The sequence below is a fragment of the Hyla sarda genome, chromosome 6 (genome assembly GCF_029499605.1).
Source record: "Hyla sarda isolate aHylSar1 chromosome 6, aHylSar1.hap1, whole genome shotgun sequence".
In the NCBI taxonomy this organism is placed as follows: Eukaryota; Metazoa; Chordata; class Amphibia; order Anura; family Hylidae; genus Hyla; species Hyla sarda.
The window spans coordinates 171,115,864-171,136,811 of NC_079194.1; the positions used below are offsets into that span (position 1 = coordinate 171,115,864).

A 20,948-nucleotide genomic window follows, 5' to 3' on the forward strand; every position below is an offset into this window, starting at 1 on the left:
GTCCAGGCATGCTGGGAGCTTAGCAACAGCTGGAGGCACCCTGTTTGGGAATCACTGGCGTAGAATACCCCTATGTCCACCCCTATGCAATCCCTAATGTAGTCCTCTAATGCGCATGGTGCTCTCTCAATTCGGAGCCCTGTCTTATTTCAAGGAAACAGTTTAGGGTCACATATGGGGTATCTCCGTACTCGGGAGCAATTGCATTACAAATTTTGGGGGGCTTTTTCACCTATACCCCTTATGAAAAGGAAAAGTTGGGGTCTACACCAGCCTGTTAGTGTTCAAAAATTTTTTACATTTTTACACTATCATGCTGGTGTTGCCCCATACCTTTTATTTTCACAAGGGGTACTCCCCTGGAAAAATTTGAAACGCAATTTCTCCTGCGGAAATACCCCATTTGTGGGTGCAAAATGCTCTGCGGACGCACAACAAGGTTCAGGAGTGAGAGCGCACCATGCACATTTGAGGCCTAAATGTGATTTGCACAGGAGTGGCTGATTTTACAGTGGTTCTAACATAAACGCAAAAAAATAAATACCCACATGTGACCGCATTTTGGAATGTAACAAGGGGTATAGTGAGCCTTAACACCCCACAGGTGTTTGACAAATTTTCATTAAAGTTGGATGGGAAAATGAAAAAAAACATTTTTTTTAACTAAAATGCTGGTGTTGCCCTAAATTTTTCGGGCGAACTACAATGCTCAGAAATGAAGGAGTGCCATTGGGCCTTTGGAGAGAAAATTTGTCCGGAATTGAAGGCCACGTTTGTTTACAAAGCCCCTATAGTGCCAGGACAATGCCCCCCCCACATGTGACCCCATTTTGTAAACTACACCCCTCACGAAATGTAATTAGGGGTACATTGAGAATTTATGCCCCACAGGTGTCTGACAGATTTTTGGAAAAGTGGTTCGTGAAAATGAAAAATTTCATTTTTCATTTGCACAGCCCATTGTTCCAAAGAGCTGTCAAACGCCAGTGGGGTGTAAATGCTCCCTGCACCCCTTATTACATTCTGTGAGGGGTGTAGTTTCAAATATGGGGTCACATGTGGGGGGGGTTTCACTGTTCTGGCACCACGGGGGGCTTTGTAAACGCACAAGGCCCCTGACTTCTATTTCAATCAAATTCTCTATCCAAAAGCTCAATGGCGCCCCTTCTCTTCTGAGCATTGTAGTGCGCCAGCAGAGCACTTGACGTCCACACATGGGGAATTTCCATTTTTTTTATACATCCGACTTTAACAAAAAGTCGTCAAACACCTGTGGGGTGTTAAGGCTCACTTGACCCCTTGCTACGTTCCTTGAGGGGTGTAGTTTCAAAAATAGTATGCCATGTGTTTTTTTTTTGCTGTTCTGGCACCATAGGGACTTCCTAAATGCGACATGCCCACCAAAAAAACATTTCAAAAAAATTCACTTTCCAAAATCCCATTGTCACTCCTTCCCTTCTGAGCCCTTTAGTGCACCCACAGAGCACTTGACATACACATGAGATATTTCCTTACTCGAGAGAAATTGGGTTACAAATTTTAGGGTGATTTCTCTACTTATACCCCTTGTAAAAATTCAAAAACTCTCTACAACTCTCTACAAGTACATGCGAGTGTAAAAAAATGAAGATTTTGAATTTTCTGCTTCACTTTGCTGCTATTCCTGTGAAACACCTAAAGGGTTAACACACTTACTGAATGTCATTTTGAATACTTTGAGGGGTGCAGCTTTTATAATTGGGTAATTTATGGGGTATTTCTAATATAAAGGCCTATCAAATCCACTTCAAAACTGAACTGGTCCCTGAAAAATTCTGATTTTGAAAATTTTGTGAAAAATTGGAAAATTGCTGCTGAACTTTGAAGCCCTCTGACGTCTTCCAAAAGTAAAAACATGTCAACTTTATGATGCAAACATAAATTACACATATGTGCTGGCTTGGGGGTGTAGGGTAGGTAAGGTGTAGCTGTGCAGTGATGAAAGGGTGTTGGATTAACCCTTAACTGTCGTGACGCCAGGGTGCGGGTTCCTCTTTGTATATGTATCCCACCGCCACCCGTCCCAGGAACGATAGGGAGGAATAAAGGATTGTCCACAACCGGAATTTTAGTAAACTGAAGATAACTTTGCCGCAGATTTTATGCAGGTTAAACGTAGTAATAGTCTTTACAGAGGACCGGACTTTAGGCTCCTCACAGGTTTGGTTGGGACAATGTAGGGAATAAGCTTGGAGGATTTGCTTTACGCTGTTCCACTGGATTTAATGGTATTGTTTAGGTCCAGCAGTCACGTAGGATTAATGGAATTTTGATTGAGTAGACTCAACTTAGTAAGGCTCTGGATTGGTAGGATTCAGGCCTAATTTGTCTTGTAGGTAAGCACAGAGCTCCGCTCGCTGTCATATCCCAAGGGAAAGAGCCGGACAAGAGAGCGAGGATTGGATAACAGCGCCCTTATATCTAAAGGGGCAGGCTTCAATCTTATTGGTCCCCCAGACCTGTCAGTCCTAATACAAAGCATTGTGGTACATCATGTGACATGAGCACATGACCTGGAAGGTCCTTAACCTTAGCAGAACAACATAATTATTAATCATGTGACCTAAGGTCCTGGAAGCAACATTTACACTGTACAATATATAAAATATATGCATAAAATTAAAGAAGGAAGAGGCGACTAGAGTTTATCCCACTAAGAGCATCCTATCAGTACGGAGGAACTCTGACTTTGGGGACTTATTACACAAGGTACAGTACACATACAGTACCAGGACACCACAATTGTATATGTGAATCTATATATAATTTATTTGGTATGTCTATTTTCCTTACAAGCAGAGAGCTTTAATGTTAAAAAAAAAATGCAACATTTTCAAAATTTTCATCAAATTTTGGAATTTTTCATTAAGAAATTATGCAAGTATCGACGAAAATTTACCACTAACATAAAGTAGAATATGTCACGAAAAAACTATCTCTGAATCAGAATGAAAAGTAAAAGCATCCTGGAGTTATTAATACTTAAAGTGACAGTTTTCAGATGTGAAAAAAAAAATGCCTGGGTCCTTAAGGGGTTAAAGGGGTACTCCCCTTGAAAAAATGTATTTTTAAATGTACTGGAGCATTCAAAAAGAGAAGAACTTCCTCTAAAACCTACAGCAGCTGATACGTACTGGAAGGGTTAAGATTTTTAAATAGAGGTTATTTACAAATCTGTATACATTTCTGGCACCAGTTGATTTAAAAAAATAAAAATAAATGTTTTCCAGTGGAGTACCCCTTTAAGGGGTTAAGGATAATCAAATGTCTATGGGTAGTGGTGCAGCTATAGGGGATGCAAAGATGGCAGTTTTAATGAGCAGTTGTGTTGAGCACGAATATTCTTAATGTGCTATACATTTGTAACAACGAATATTCCTTTTTTCACATGCAAATTTTTATGCAAATTTTCCATGCAAATTTTCACATGGAAGAAAAAAGTGAACATAGCGAATATGTGAATTTTTGTGAACATAGGACGAATAATCGTCAATATATTCGCAAATTATCGCAAATTCGAATATGGCTGCTGTCGCTCATCACTAATGAGCAGGGCCGGCCAAAGACATTGTGCTGCCTGGGTCCAAGAGTGAAATGCCCCCCCCCAAAAAAAAAGCCTTATGAAGGCAGCAGTTACCCCGCATTAGGTAGGCAGCAGTTTCCCCACATTGGGTAGCATAGTTTCCCCACATTAGGTAGCATAGATTCCCCACATTAAGTAGCATAGATTCCCCACATTAGGTAGCATAGATTCCCCACATTAGGTAGCAGTTTCCCCACATTAGGTAGCAGTTCTTACACACATTAGGTAGCAGTTTTTCCACATTAGGTAGCAATTTCCCCACATTAGGTAACAGTTTCCCCACATTAGGTAGCATACCCCCCCCCCCCCCCCGACACACAGGCACACACACACCTGGCCTGCACAGCGCTTCTCCTCTCCGGCAACGGCCTAACAAGTGGCGTCACTGACACAACGTCCCTTGTTAAACCCGGGCAGGCTGCAGGCTCACTGTGTTAAAGTGGCTGCTGCGCTATTAGGCAGCTAGGGCTGTGCCAATGCAACAGCCATTTTAGAACAGTGAGCAGCGGTGGCGCAGCGGCAGGTCCGGCCCAACCATGGACCGAGGTGGCACAAAAAAAAAGGGGCAGCAAAGTGTGAAAAAGTGTCGCAACAAAGATCAAAAAGAAAAAGTTTGGCCACAACAAAGATCCAAGGATTATAAATGACACCTGCATTGTTTGCATTTTTGCATTTGCCCTATAGCTTTATTCCTCTGTTTATAGGCCTTAACAGACAACTGCTAGGTGAAGTTAAAACCATTCAGCATCAGAGATGTCTGTGATGGTAGATAACTAGGATATGCCTTCCCATTATGATATGTGTGTCGTGTGGGGGGGGAGGGGGGGGGGCTCTAATTTGTCCTGAGAATGAAAAAGTACAGTGACCCATAAAAGAAATGGTGCAGTGAACTATTTCATAGCCCCACACACTTGGATAAATACATAGTGAACCCTTGATTCTCAGGATTCAAGGGGGTCCTAGAGATAAGACCTTTACTGATCAAGAAGTAATTGTATATCAATATAAAATGTAATCCCCCAAAAATTTGTCATAGCTGCATGCAACAGTAAAAGCTGACTATTGGAACTGTCCTCTCTCACATTTCATTGCAATTTACTGACTATAAGCAAGGGACTTCTTGGCTCAGGCCATGCTGGTGCTTCCACCTAGTGGACAATGGGATCATTTGCTTCTATTGTGTGAGTAGTGAAAAGCCCTTCCCCAGGGAGCAGCTTGGAAACTAATTAGAGGAGTTTGCAGGTCTCCAGATGGAAGGGGCTGATGCAGCCACAGACTAATTAATAGTTCTTTCTGCATCGCTCACTAATATGTCTTTCCGTCTGGTGACACAAATTATTATACAATGGGAGAATAGGAAAAAGTTTCACATTTCAGAGTTTTATTAATTAGATGGTTTCTTTTTATTTTGGGCAAAAACAATGCTCATTCATGCAATCAGAACATTGTCAAAATTACAATTTTGCCATGATGGAGATCACTAAAACATTAATTATAAATACTTTACATGGCAGAAAAACTGGCGGAGTATGTCAGACATCTATCCAACATTTAAATATTGTTCCAATCCTGGTGTACCATAGTTCATGCCAGCCAAAATCATAGACTAGATGACACCCTCTGGTGAAAGAAATGTGTAAACAAAATACCACTTTGAACCCCTTAATGACAGAGCCTTTTTTGGCCTTAAAGGTGTACTCCGGTGGTATAACAAATTTTTTGTTAATCAACTGGTGGCAGATAATTAAACAGATTTGTAAATTACTTCTATTAAAAAATCTTTATCCTTCCAGTACTTATCAACTGCTTAATGCTACAGAGGAAGTTGGATAGTGCTTTTCTGTCTGACCACAGTGCTCTCTGCCGACACCTCTGTCTATGTCAGGAACTGTCCAGAGCAGGATAGGTTTTCTATGGGGATTTGCTCCTACTCTGGACAGTTCCTGTCACAGACAGAGGTGTCAGCAGAGAGCACTGTGGTCAGGCAGAAAATAATTATACAACTTTCTCTGTAGCATATAGCAGCTGATAAGTACTGGAAGGATTAAGATTTTTAAATAGAAATAACTTACAGATCTGTTTATATTTTTGGCACCAGTTTGTTTAAAAAAATTATACCCCTTTAAGGCCATAGCCAGCCTTACTTTTGCCGTTTCGTTTTTTCCTACTCATCTTCTAAGAGCCATAACTCAAATTTTTTTTCCATCTACAGACTGATTTTTTGCATGACCAATTGTACTTTGTAATTGCACCTTTCATTTTACCCTAAAATGTATGGTGCAACCAAAAAATATTATTTTGTGGGGAAATTGAAAAGAAAAACCACAATTTTGCAACTTTTGGGGGGTTTAGTTTTTATGAATCGCACTGTATGGTATAACCATGGAGATGTAAAACCATGGCTACATCCTTTTACTCCTGTTCACCCACACTATAGGGCAGATTTATCAAAACTTGCATAGATGAAAAGTGGTGCAGCTGCCAATAGCAACCAATAACATCGCTTCTTTCATTTTCCAAAGGTCTTTTTAAAAATGACAGAGGCAATCTAATTAGTTGCTATGGACAACTGCTCCACTTTTCCTCTGCACAGGTTTTGAGAAATCTCCCCTTATAACCTTGTGTATTGGGTTTAGTTCAGGTATACTGGCTCTCGGTTCCCTTTAAAGGGGTTGTGCGCTGCCCTGCAGTTCGGAACTCCGCTCACAGTGTCCGAAAGTTCATTACTCCGAACGCCGTGTGCGGGCTCCCGTGTTCTCAGCCGCCGGGCGTGACATCACGCCCGGCCCCTTCATGACGTCTCGCCCGCCCCCTCATGATGTCACGCCCGCCCCCTCTACCAAAGTCTATGGGAAGGGGGCGTGACAGCAGTCGCGCCCCCTTCCCATAGACTTTTGTCGAGGGGGCGGGCGTGACGTCACGAAGGGGCCGAGCGTGACATCACGCCCGGCGGCTGCGAACACAGAAGCCCGCACACAACGTTCGGAGTAATGAACTTCCGGACGCTCTGAGCGGAACTCCGAACTGCAGGGCAGCGCACAACCCCTTTAAACCTTTGTTTGTCTCTCTTTGTAAACAGGGAATATACTCCCAATAAACCATGTACGTCTAGGAGTGGGAGTTGGACTGAACAAACCTTGAACAAATATGTATTTAACCTCTTAAGGACGCAGGGTGTATGGATACGCCCTGCATCCCGAGTCCTTAAGGACGCAGGGCGTATCCATACGTCCGTGGGAATTCCGGTCCCCACCGCTAGCCGGTTGGGGACCGGAGCCGGATGCCTGCTGAAATCGTTCAGCAGGCATCCCGGCATATCGCCCAGGGGGGTCATTATGCCCCCCCATGTCGGCGATCGCCGCAGATCGCTGGACAATTCAATCCAGCGATCTGCGGCGATTCCGGGTCAATCGGGTCTCCAGTGACCGGTGACCCGGAATTACTGGCTGTTCGGGGCCGTCTCTGACGGCCCCGAACAGCCAGAGACTGCAGGGGTGAGGTGGCACTGGTGCCACCTCACGATCGCCCTGATTCGTCGGCCGGATTACCGGCCGACCAATCAGGTCGCCTATTGCGGGCGTCACTCCCGCACCCGCTCCGCCCCTCTTCCGGAGGACGTGAGCGGGTGCGGGAAGACGACCCCGGGTGCTGGGGACCCCGATCCCCGGCGTCAATGTTGGGATCGGGGCCCCAGGAGCGACGGCGGCGGCAAGGGACAGTCCTGTGATGAAGCAGCAGCAGGAGGTGAGTTACAGCCTCCTGCTGTTGCTTAGCAACAGCTCCCAGCATGCAAAAAGAGCATGCTGGGAGCTGTAGTTATGCAACAGCAGGAGGCAGACCACCACAACTCCCAGCATTCCCTTATGGGCATGCTGGGACTTATGGTTTTGCAACAGCTGGAGGCACATTTTTTCTATGGAAAAGTGTACCTTCAGCTGTTGTATAACTACAACTCCCAGCTTGCACAAACAGCTAAAGTGCATGCTGGGAGTTGTAGTGGTGCATCTGCTGGTTGCATAACTACAACTCCCAGCATGCCTGTTGGCTGTCGGTGACTGCTGAGAGTTGTAGTTTTGCAATAGCTGAAGGCACACTGGTTGTGAAACTTAGAGTTTTTTTTTTTTACCTAACTCAGTGTTTCACGACCGGTGTGCCTCCAGCTGTTGCAAACTACAACTCCCAGCAGTCACCTTACACCATGCACCGTACATGCTGGGAGTTGTAATTTTGCAACAGCTGGAGGCACACTGGTTTTGAAACACTGAGTAAGGTCACAAATTCCGTGATACATAACCAGTGTGCCTACAGCTGTTGCAAAACTAAAACTCTCAGCATGTACAGTCTGTCAGCGCATGCTGGGAGTTGTAGTTTTGCAACAGCTGGATGTCCCCACCAATGTGAATGTACAGGATACACTCACATGGGCGGAGGCTTACAGTAAGTATCGGGCTGCAAGTTTGAGCTGCAGCAAATTTTCTGCAACAGCTCAAACTGCCAGCGAGAAACTACTGTGAACCCCCCGCCCGTGCGACTGTACCCTAAAAACACTACACTACACTACCACAAAAAATTAAATAAAAAGTAAAAAACACTACATATACACATACCCCTACACAGCCCCCCTCCCCTCCCCAATAAAAATGAAAAACGTCTGGTACGCCACAGTTTCCAAAACGGAGCCTCCAGCTGTTGCAAAACAACAGCTCCCAGTATTGTCGGACAGCCGTTGACTGTCCAGGCATGCTGGGAGTTTTGCAACAGCTGGAGGCACCCTGTTTGGGAATCACTGGCGTAGAATACCCCTATGTCCACCCCTATGCAATCCCTAATTTAGGCCTCAAATGCGCATGGCGCTCTCACTTTGGAGCCCTGTCGTATTTCAAGGCAACAGTTAAGGGTCACATATGGGGTATCGCCGTACTCGGGAGAAATTGGGCTTCAAATTTTGTGGGGTATTTTCTGCTTTTACCCTTTTTAAAAATGTAAAGTTTTTGGGAAAAGAAGCATTTTAGGTAAAAATTTTATTTTATTTTTTACATATGCAATAGTCGTGAAACGCCTGTGGGGTATTAAGGTTCACTTAACCCCTTGTTACATTCCCCCAGGGCTCTAGTTTCCAAAATGGTATGCCATGTGGGCTTTTTTTGCGGTCCTGGCACCATAGGGGCTTCCTAAATGCGGCATGCCCCCAGAGAAAAATTTGCTTTCAAAAAGCCAAATGTGACTCCTTCTCTTCTGAGACCTGTAGTGTGCCAGCAGAGCACTTTTCACCCCCATATGGGGTGTTTTCTGAATCGGGAGAAATTGGGCTTCAAATTTTGGGGGGTATTTTCTGCTTTAACCCTTTGTATAAATGTACTTTTTTTGGGAAACCAAGCATTTTAGGTACATTTTTTTATTTTTTTTTACATATGCAAAAGTCGTGATACACCTGTATGGTATTAAGGTTCACTTTACTCCTTGTTACGTTCCCTGAGGGGTCTAGTTTCCAAAATGGTATGCCATGTGTTTTTTTTTTGCTGTCCTGGCACCATAGGGGCTTCCTAAATGCGGCATGCCCCCAAAGCAAAATTTCCTTCAAAAAAGCCAAATGTGACTCCTTCTCTTCTGAGACCTGTAGTGCGCCAGCAGAGCACTTTTCACCCCCATATGGGGTGTTTTCTGAATCGGGAGAAATTGGGCTTCAAATTTTGGGGGGTATTTTCTGCTATTACCCTTTTTAAAAATGTAAAACTTTAGGGAAACCAAGCATTTTAGGTAAAACATTATTTTTTTTTTTTTACATATGCAAAAGTCGTGAATCACCTGTGGGGTATTAAGGTTCACATTACCCCTTGTTACGTTCCCCGAGGGGTCTAGTTTCCAAAATGGTATGCCATGTGGGGTTTTTTGCTGTTCTGGCACCATAGGGGCTTCCTAAAGGTGACATGCCCCCCAAAAACCATTTGACGCTCCTTCCCTTCTGAGCCCTCTACTGCGCCCGCCGAACACTTTACATAGACATATGAGGTATGTGCTTACTCGAGAGAAATTGGGTTTCAAATACAAGTAAAAATTTTCTCCTTTTTACCCCTTGCAAAAATAAAAAAATTGGGTCTACAAGAACATGCGAGTGTAAAAAATGAAGATTGTGAATTTTCTCCTTCACTTTGCTGCTATTCCTGTGAAACCCGTAAAGGGTTAAAACGCTTACTGAATGTCATTTTGAATACTTTCGGGGGTGCAGTTTTTATAATGGGGTCATTTATGGGGTATTTCTAATATGAAGACCCTTCAAATCCACTTCAAACCTGAACTGGTCCCTGAAGAAAAGCGAGTTTCAAAATTTTGTGAAAAATTGGAAAATTGCTGCGGAACTTTGAAGCCCTCTGGTGTCTTCCAAAAGTAAAAACTCATCAATTTTATGATGCAAATATAAAGTAGACATAATGTATATGTGAATAAAAAAATAATTATTTGGAATATCCATTTTCCTTACAAGCAGAGAGCTTCAAAGTTAGAAAAATGCAAAATTTTCAAATTTTTCATCAAATTTTGGGATTTTTCACCAAGAAAGGATGCAAGTTACCAAAAAATTTTACCACTACGTTAAAGTAGAATATGTCACGAAAAAACTATCTCGGAATCAGAATGATAACTAAAAGCATTCCAGAGTTATTAATGTTTAAAGTGACAGTGGTCAGATTTGCAAAAAATGGCCGAGTCCTTAAGGTGAAAAAGGGCTCAGTCCTTAAGGGGTTAAATCCCTCCCAATAACTGGCAAAAGAATATGAAGGTAAAAGAATGCAGATTAATTTCATATAGCATTGATCATTATGGGCATTGCATCTGTACATGTAAAAAAAATGTAGCTGAACTTCATTTCTATTTCCCATTTCCTGCCATCTGTCTCATTACTGGCCACACAAGAGACCGACTGATTCTATAAATGGCTTTTAAGTTAAGCAGGACGGCAGGGTCCATAGTAAGATTGTCGAATTAACCAGTGCCAGCTACAACAACCCCTAAAATACCCCATATACTAGTACTTAGTTTTCCCCGGATATATACGCCAATATGACTATTTGGAATACATTCCCAATATGACTATTTAGAATGTATCTGTAAATGGAGCCTAATGTGACAAACTGTCACCATGTTGCATGTCCTCCTTAATAGACAGTGAAGGATAATAAAAACAGGTGATTTTTAAGTGCATTCAGTGTGTAGGCAAAAAAAGTAAGGTGGCACATGTTGCTTTAAAAATTGTGTGCAATTAGAGAGATACCTAGTGCCCCTTGCGCCCCTGGCAACAGGTGAGCTCAAACAACACTTAGGGCCCCGGACCAAATAAAGCAAGGGCTCCCTGTGAGACTTCACTCCTGGTCACACCTCTGTCAAGCCCCTATCCAACCAAAAGCCCTCCTCATGCCCCACCCCTACACACAAAATAACACAAATATATATATAAAACACGTTAATGTAAGTAAGATAATTCTCCATGACCAATAATACCGGTATACAAGGAGGAAATATGTACCACCACATAATAACTGGATAATACCGCCATACTGTAATGATTAAACCCCCTATACACAGACCAGTATTCTCCCATACAGTGCCCATATAATGGTAGATGCCAGCTGTATAGAGATGAGCGAAGTTACAGTACTTCAATACTGCACGAACCTCGTGGCTTGGCGGTTGCTGAATTTAGCCTGCATAAATTAGTGGAGACTCTCCTAGGACTGTAGCCATCTTTTCCAGCCCACCGGAGCACTTGAAAGCTGCCCAACCTATAATTGCGGAGAGACTCGAGTGCCCACTTAATATCCAGAAACACTCTCTCCACTATGCTATACCTGGTCTTGGCCGGGGTCAGTTTTTGGCTGAGAAAGACAATGGGATGCTCTTCCCCATTGAGTTCCTGGGAGAGTACAGCACTGAGACCTACCTCAGAGGCATCGGTCTGTACCAAATATTCCCTTTTTAAGTCAGGTGTCACCAACACCGGAGACCCACATAGGGCCGACTTCAAAGCGAAAAATGCCTGCTCTGCCTGTTCGTTCCAACGCACCATGTTGGACTTGCGTCCCTCCAGGAGGTTTGTTAAGGGTGCGGCCACCGTCGCAAAATGGGGGATAAACCTCATATAGTAACCCACCATTCATAGGAACGACTTCACCTGTCAGGTAGTGACAGGTCGGGGCCAATCCCGAATGGCCTCTATTTTGTTTACCTGGGGTTTGACAACTCCACGCCCAATGACATATCCCAGGTATTTGGTCTCTTCCAACCCTATGGCACACTTTTTGGGGTTAGCAGTTAACCCGGCCTTCCAAAGGGAGTCTACCACTGCCTGTACTTTTGTAAGGTGATTCTCCCAGTCTGTACTGTGGATGATTATATCGTCCAGATAAGCTGAAGCCTACCGACGATGTGGCTGAAGTACAATATCCATTAGCCTTTGAAATGTGGCGGGAGCGCCATGTAAACCAAAGGGTAATGCCTTGTACTGGAACAAACCTTCTGGTGTGCTAAAGGCTGTTTTCTCTTTGGCAGCCTCCTTCAAGGGCACCTGCCAGTACCCATTGGTGAAGTCCAAAACAGAAAAATACTGAGCCTGTCCTAACCTTTCAATAAGCTCATCAACTCGGGGCATGGGGTATGCATCAAACTTGGACACCTCATTAAGTTTGTGGAACCGCAAGGTACCATCTGGCTTGGGTATTAAGATTATCGGACTGGCCCACTCACTCTTTGATTCCTCAATGACATCCAGTTTTAACATCTGCTGTACTTCTTCCGGGATGGCTTGTCGCCATGACTCAGGTACCCGGTATGGTTTCAAACATATTTTTACCTGGGGTTCAGTGACGATGTCAAGGCGGATGACGGAAGTATGCCCAGGAAGGTCTGAGTACACGTCAATGTTCCTACTGGCCTCCTGAGTCTGTGCAGGGGAAAGGCTGTCAGCAATTTTTACTGTGGCAACTGCTTCCCTCGCACCAGACTGAGGGACTGGAAACTCCACCCCCAACAAACCTGGCCCGGGGGCTTTCATCCACACTAGACTCCTTATCTTTCCAAGTTTTCAAGAAGTTTACTTGGTACACTTGCTCTGGCTTTCTTCGCCCGGGCTGGTGTACCCTGTACGTCACCTCCCCTACCTTTTCGATCACTTTGTAGGGACCCTGCCACCTGGCCAGAAATGTACTGTTGACCGTTGGTACCAGAACTAGAACGCGTTCTCCCGGGTTAAAATTCCGAACCCGAGTCTGCCGATTATAAACTCTGCTCTGAGCTCGCTAAGCTGCCTCCATATATTCCCTCAACAGGGGTAACACTTTCCATCTGTTCCAGCAACTGAGTGACATATTCAATTACACTTTTATGCAGCGTGGGCTGTTGTTCCCACGCCTCTTTAGCTATGTCTAACAGACCACGTGGATATCTGCCATATAGCAGTTTGAAAGGCGAGAACCCAGTAGAAGCCTGGGGCACTTCTCAAACTGCGAACAGGAGATAGGGCAATAAAAGATCTCAATTTTTTATACTTGTCACACAGCAAACAGTCTTTAAATGCAGAACAAAGGAAAATGTAACAAAAGTCCACCTGTATTCCTTAGGTGTTTGTTCACACCTCAGACCATGCCATGCGGCATCCAGCAAGTCTTTTCCAGGCCTCCAGGCAGACTGTTCACCAGCTTCCAAACTTGGAGCAAACGTAGGGAAGAACTCCACTCTCAGCTCTCTCTGGAAGTCAGCTGCAACTAGCAAATCCCGCTCAGCTGGTGAAACAGGTTGCCTTTAAGGCCAATAAAAGGAGGCATGGATTGTGGGGAATGACCCCCACCCTGCACTTGGTCATTCCCAGTAAGAGCTGTCCCTGATTGGCCTTCCAGCCATACTACGGCCATAGTGTCAGTGTGCATCGCAGCACAGACACTGAATAAATACCGTCTCTTACTTCACCAAGGCCAGAAGCCTTGGTGACACATATTGCCCATCCAGCACAATGCCTTTCACCTTCTCAAAACACCAGTTACTAGTTATTATATACAGGACCATATGGCATTAGATACCAGCTGTACACAGGATCTGTCTACCATATAAGCGATTACATACAGGACCATATAGACATAAATACTAGCTGTACACAGGATCTGTATATCATATAAGTGATTCTATACAGGACCATATTGCGGTAGATATCAGCTGTACACAGGATGAGTATACCATATAACTGATTATATACAGGACCATATAGAGGTAGATACTATCTGTACACAGTATATATAAACTATGGGGGACATTTATCAATGTTGGTGTAAGGTAGTAGAGATTTTACCCCTGTTTGCTTGGTGTGTTTTTTACACAGTTCCTCAAAATTTACCAAAAAGGTGCACAGACTTGATAAATGCTGCACAATTATAGAAACCATTGAGCTGCAGAGATTGGTTAAAGCTTTGTGCTTTGGCATATAGACGTTTGTACATGTCCTAATAGGTGGTGTAGGTTTGTGCAAAAATAGTAGACCTTGAAAAATAAAACACTTCTAAATTTAATTTGCGCAAATAATACAGTGGGGATTAAAAGTTTGGGCACCCCAGGTAAAAAATTTGCATTAATGTGCATAAAGAAGCTAAGGAAAGAGGGAAAAATCTCCAAAAGGCATCAAATTACAGATTAGACATTCTTATAATATGTCAACAAAAGTTAGATTTTATTTCCATCATTTCCACTTTCAAAATAACAGAAAACAAAAAAATGGCATCTGCAAAAGTTTGGGCACCCTGCAGAATTTATAGCATGCACTGCCCCCTTTGCAAAGCTGAGACCTGCCAGTGTCACAATCATCATCTGTAGCAAAAACCTCCAAACTCCTCAAGGACTTGAATCGGCGCAGAATGGATGAGGAACAAGAAGATCACAAGGCGATTTACTTGGACCAACGCGTTTCGATGCCAGGACAGGTGTCTTTTTCAAGTTTGATGAACTTGAAAAAGACACCTGTCCTGGCGTCGAGATGCGTTGTTCCAAATAAATCGCCTAGCGATCTTCTTATTCCTCATCCATTCTGCGCCGATTCAAGTCCTTGTGGAGTTTGGAGCTTTTTGCTACATTTGCTACACCGTTGCGGTGGTGGGACTGGCTGCATTGTGGAATACCTTTTACAGTGTTGTGCCTGACTTTGCACAACCTATTGGGTAAGCGCATCCGATAATATCGGCTTAGTTACATTACCCTTTTAATGCACTATGGAGCGCTTCTTGTCTTTTTACAATCATCATCTGGGAAGACCAGGTGATGTCAATCTCAAAGGTTTTAAATGCCCAGACTCATCTGACCTTGCTCCAACAATCAGCACCATGGGTTCTTCTAAGCAGTTGTCTAGAAATCTGAAACTGAAAATAGTTGATGCTCACAAAGCTGGAGAAGGCTACAAGAAGATTTTTTCAGATGTCAATATCCTCTGTTCGGAATGTAATTAAGAAATGGAAGTCATAAGGAACAGTAGAAGTTAAAGCAAGATCTGGAAGACCAAGAAAAATATTACGCAAAAAAAATGTGCAAAAAATGCAATTGTGCAAAAAATGCGCAAAATTTCCAGGGACATTTAGAACATTAAAGTGGGGGTGAAGCCAATGATAAATGTCCCCCCATGTATGTAAGAGTTACATCTAGGGAACTCACAGACATCTTTTCTGATCATCAGAGTCCTCTTTCCTTCAATTCTGCCTCTGAATTAGACTGCCATTACGACTTCTTCCATCCAAAACTCATCTCTTAACATATGCAGGACAAACATGTTAGACTCTGCATTTTTCATTGCTGCCCCCTCCTCTACACAATCTCCCCATCTATAGGCCCCAAACTGTTTTAATGCTCTCCTTGGTGTCCTGCACAGAAAAGGGCAGCTAACTATGTAGTTAGGTAACATATATGTAGGTAGGTAACTAGCCAGGTAGGCAGGTAGCCAGGCATGTAGGTAGGTAGCTAGCTAGGTAGTTACGTAGCCAGGTATGTAGGTGGGTATGTAATTATTTAGGTATGTAGGTTTCCAGGTAGCTAGCTAGATAGTTAGGTAGCCAAGTATGTAAGTAGGTAGTTCTGTAGCCAGGAATGTAAGTAGGTTATTAGGCAGCCAGGTAAGTAGGTAAGGTAGGTATCCAGGTACATAGGTAGGTGGTTAGGTAGCCAGGTATGTAGGTAGGTAGTTAGGCAGCCAGGTATGTAGGTAGGTAACCAGGTATATAGTTAGGTAGTTACAACTACAGAACAGAAAATAGTAATAAGAAATACGGGAGGAACAGAATACAAAAATTACATCAAAATGATGTGCTCCTGCTATCACAGACCGGAAGTACCAGACGTGGTACGTTTGCCGTCCCTGTGGCAGGGAGAGGTGTAATTTTAGGAATATATCTTGTTAAGTAAGTATAAATATGCTTAATTTTATATGTTTTATGCCTGAGGAAGGAGGGAGGACATGATAACCCTCCTAAACACGTTGGGTATGTTCCCTATGGATGTTTTATGAAGTTGTTTCTTTTTCTGTAATGTATAGCAAGTTATTATATTTTAAATAAGCATTTATAAGTTCCCTGCCTTTGAACTTAAACGAATCTGGGACCAACTGGGAAGAGATTACCTCTTGTTGTGATGTTAATGTGGAGGGGGGTGCTGTTTATGAGAGCGCAGTTCCCCCCCATGTAGTCTGAATGTAGCCTTATTATTATATATCATACATAAAAGAATATATACAAACAAAAAAATAAGCTACGTCTCCCAGCCTCTGGCCTCAAAGAGCCTAATCTAAGACAGACTTTTTGCTGGGGACATGCAGCCTAAAAGGATCTATTTCCTAACAATCAATCTGTCACCAATGACTTTACTGTTTAGCTGAATTGTCCCCGGATAGGAAAAAGGCAGCTTGGCAGTCATCACATCGTGCCAAAGCCCCTTCTCAGTTTTCATTGTTATATGAATTATTATAAAATAAATAGAGAAGCCCTTTTAGTAATAGTGCGATTACAAATGATTAACTCGGTTCAGAGTAAATGAGGCAATGTTGTCTCCTTCCTGGCATCAGCACGCAGCCACCAAATTCAAGTATCTATTAGCTGTCACATCAGCTTAAGAGTCACATCAATTATCCAGTCAATTAAAAGCTAATGGAAAACGGTAAGCTTAATTATTGGAGTATACTAAAGTCACAGTCATGATTTAACCCCTGCCTGGACTTAATGGCACACTTCCCATAATGATAACTTATGGCTGTGTCCTTACACTCAGCGCAGTAATTCATGAATTTCAATACTATAATTATGTGAATATTTGCATTACGCTTTAGCACATAATTACCTTCTGAAAGAGACACCAGGCTCTCCTTGGCGAGCTCGCTGAATTACAAATTCCATATGTTGTTTCATTAGAGGGGTAAATGAAGCAGCATGAACATTTTAATATGCTTAATTTGAGGGAGGGGATGCAAAGATTAATTGGGCTATTATTACATTTATCTATTTTTTCAGTTAAATTATGTATGGATTCTGTGGCTAAAGAGAACCTGTTGGCAACATTAAATGTACTCCATATGAAAACAAAACTAACCATTAAAGAAAGGGAAACAGTGAAAGGAGAATGTCCTCTGACCCTAAACCCAAGACCAGTATTGCCACAGCCAATGTGGTGGTGATGCCACTTAAGGTAAGCCATTCAGCAAGTCAATATGCTCAAATATGCTCAATATGCTCAAATGGACAGTTCCTGACATGGACAGAGGTGTCAGCAGAGAGCACTGTGGTCAGACAGAAAGGAAATTCAAAATGAAAAGAACTTAATCTGGAGCATACAGCAGCTGATAAATACTGGAAGAATTAAGATGTTTTTCATATAAGTAATTTACAAATCTGTTTAACTTTCTGAGTTGATTAAAAAAAAATAATAATACATTTTCCACCGGAGTACCACTTTAATAAAAACATTTAATTCCTCCAAAAATGCAATCTATAAATATAGTTTAGGTCCAGCTGTAAAACTCTTAGAAATTACATGAACTAAAAAACATTAATTAAAAAAGAGAATATAAAAAAATTATAATTTGATCATTAACGAATATATTTATAAACAAAAAAAAACATTAATTCATACTGAGATCGGGTCACTTGGCTGCCCCAGACCCTATCGATTTTGAAGCAAAATATTTAGTCTGTAGAACAGACTCAGAGCCTTCCGTTCTACCACAGACCTCCATGACGGTCCCTACGTGCTGAATGACAAGTGTGTGGTGAGTTGCAAAATTCTTTTTCTTCATTATTGTGCATGGAAATCCTAGACAGACTTGATGATGTTGAGACCATATTTTTTCTTTTAGGACTCCTTGTTCTTTACGCTGAAGATAGTTCTTAATTATTTGGGGTGGTTGTCCTACTGCAGAATTTGGAGCCAAACAGAGGCCTCCCAGATAGTATTGCATGATGAAGAAGCATCTGCTTGTACTTCACAGCATTGAGGACACCATTAATTCTGACTCCATTGGCTAAAATGCACCCCCAATACTTGCAAGAAACCTCTACCATGTGTCATTTTTTCCTGCAGGCACTAATTATTGTACCGCTCTCCAGTCCTTTAGCGAACAAACTGCCTACTGTTAGGTTGGATTCACACAGCAGACTTTCCTCGCTGAATTTCTTCTATTTCTTTATGCAAAAACCATGGCACACAACTAAATTAAGGTGCATCCCAGCATAATTTCCCAGTAGAAATTTTGTTATGATTCCTTGTGGAATCAAAGCCGCATTAATGTCAAGGAAAGGTCCTGATGAGCATTGTTTTCTGTAAGGAAATTCTGGAAGCAAATTCAGTAGTTTGAACCCAACCTTACAGCCAAACACTTTGATTCACCAGTCCAAAAACCTGCTGACATTTTTCTGCACCCCAGTTCCATGTTTCTTTGCATAGCATGGCCTTGTTCCAACATAAAATGTATAGCTTTTTAGCCACAAATCTTCCATGAACACTACTTCTTGCCAGGCATATTTGAATAATAAATGAGTAAACTTGGGTCACATTGGTTTCTGCAAGTTCTTAGCTGATGGCACTTCTGGACATCTTCTGGTTTCCATGTGAAGTGAGTATGAGGTGTCTTCGCTGACCACTGCATCTATGGTACTTAACATTGCCTGTTTCTTTGTGCGTCTTGCTATAGTGTATGACTTGTGATAGGACACTTCCACAAGCTTAACTTTGTTGCATTGTTCCTCACCCAGTTTGATGCCGGCGACATAGCTGTTCATGTATCTGGTATGACTGTTTCAATCTACATATGGAAAAGATGCTTATTATCATCTGGTTGATATCACAAGTTCATTGTATGCCTGAATATAATACAAAATCCCAGACTTTGTGCAAGTGTTTTGAAAACAAAGGGTTGTCACACCAAATATTAAAGGGGTATTCCAGGAATTTTTTATTTGAGTATGCCACAGGGGCCATAAAGTTAGTGTAGTTCATAATATAGGGTCTGTATCTGTGTGTAATTCTTATGTGATTTTCACTCCAATATTTATTTTTACCAGCATACAAAATGACTGTTGTCTCAGATTTTTCCCAGGTTGCAATGCGGCCGAGACCTGACTCACTAGTCAGCTGATGGCAGGGAGCCTGTCTGCTTCAATGGGTGGAGCAATCGCTTGGTGGGATAGAGATCAATCTGAAACTAGTGCAACAGCTGTAGGCACCCTGATTGAAAACCACAGGTCTTTTGAATGGATGCAGCTCATTTATGTTTCAATGGGTGGGGTTGCTGATGTGTGGGAGGGAGGAAAATGGAATTGTGTGATTTGTAGGCAAAGAAGGAAACTCAAACAAGAACTACCAATTCACAAAAAGCTAGCCACTGTGTTACGGTAATCTCACACCATAGCGCTGATTCTTCCTAAGCATGTCCATTACTGTCTGCCAGGTACGTACTAAAATCACCTAATGGTGGATAACTCCTTTAATTAGACTTAGATTTTTCTTCTAGTTTAATTTTTTTCTTTTTTGTTAATTGATAAAAAAAAAATGCTAGTAACATTTCTGTTTTTGAAGGCTATCTTCACACAGGAGAATGTCTGCATAGAACATTTCCGTGCGGAAATTTCCAACAGCGGAATGCTGGCGCTACGACCGCTCAGAAATGTGCCATCTCATAGACCGCATTTCAGTGCGGACCCTGCAGAAACAATAGACATGTCTATTCTTTCTGCGGATTCCGGAATTGGGATTTCCGGAGCAGAATCCCATTGATTTCAATGGGACTCTGCTGCTACGGAATCTCGGAGGGGAATTCCAATGCGGAATTACACACAGAAAATACAGTCCTATGAATAATATCCTTAAGGCCTGTTCACATCAGAATAATCCATATGGTTTTGGTGTGGAAATTGCATTGATCTCCTTGCCAGAAGCAGTGTCAGCTTTGAAAACCATGCTCCTATTAAATTCAATGAGAGACAGTGATGTTGAAAAGAAGTGACTTTATTCAGATGCTCTCATGTGATGAAGCTTCAAATGAAGTCTATAGACGCTTCAAGGCCCCCACCACCTCTGCTTTGACTACACCTCACAGAAAGCCATGGCACAGCACTGCACATGGATTATGACTGTCTGCACAGTAGTGTACTTCCCCCAACTTTTGCCCAGATAGGGAATTTAATCTTGAATAATAATAACTTTTCAGATATCTATCTTTTTTTTTTATTTTGGCCCAAATGTTTACGAGGGAGATTTATCAAAACCTAGAGTATAAGTTTGGAGAAATAATTGACACTTAATGGCATCATGCACTGAGAAATGTTCATTTAATATCAATCTATTATATAAAACTCAATGGCCCTCATTTACTATTGCGAACCCGACATGTTTTGTCGGGTTGTGCGACAGAAATTCTGTCTCCGCCAGAATTTGCGCCGGAATTGAAAAAACCCTGACTAACTCTCCATTTTGCTAACAAAACCTGAAAAAGGGGCGTGACCGCCAGGGAAAGGGAGCGTGATCAACACAAAGGAGCGTGTCCCCAACATTTTCACAAAAACCCATCATATTTTCTAAGGTTTCCACAGAAAATGTGGTGGATTTCAGCTGAGGAAAACCCTACGGATCAGAACATGTGTAAAAGAAGCAAAGTGTAGGGAAAGTGAAAAATGTAGGGAAACCTTAGTAAATACCATGGAAAATAAATTGTAGGGAATTAAAAGAAACCTACACTCCACTCTTAGTAAATAAGGGCAAATTTCCCATAGCAACCAATCAGATCACTTGTTTCATTTTTCACAGGCATTCCTAAAAATCAAAGAAG

General features: G+C 42.4%; 1 protein-coding gene across 1 annotated transcript in view; it reads left to right on the top strand.

Moving 5' to 3' along the window:
- Positions 1–17,207: 17,207 nt before the first annotated feature.
- Positions 17,208–20,948, top strand: part of KCTD15 (potassium channel tetramerization domain containing 15) — a 124,756-nt gene continuing 121,015 nt past the window's right edge. Inside the window, exon 1 of the mRNA XM_056525796.1 lies at positions 17,208–17,314. Within this exon, the coding sequence (XP_056381771.1) occupies positions 17,249–17,314 (66 nt within the window). The 5' untranslated portion in view covers positions 17,208–17,248. The remainder of the gene's footprint in view (positions 17,315–20,948) is intronic.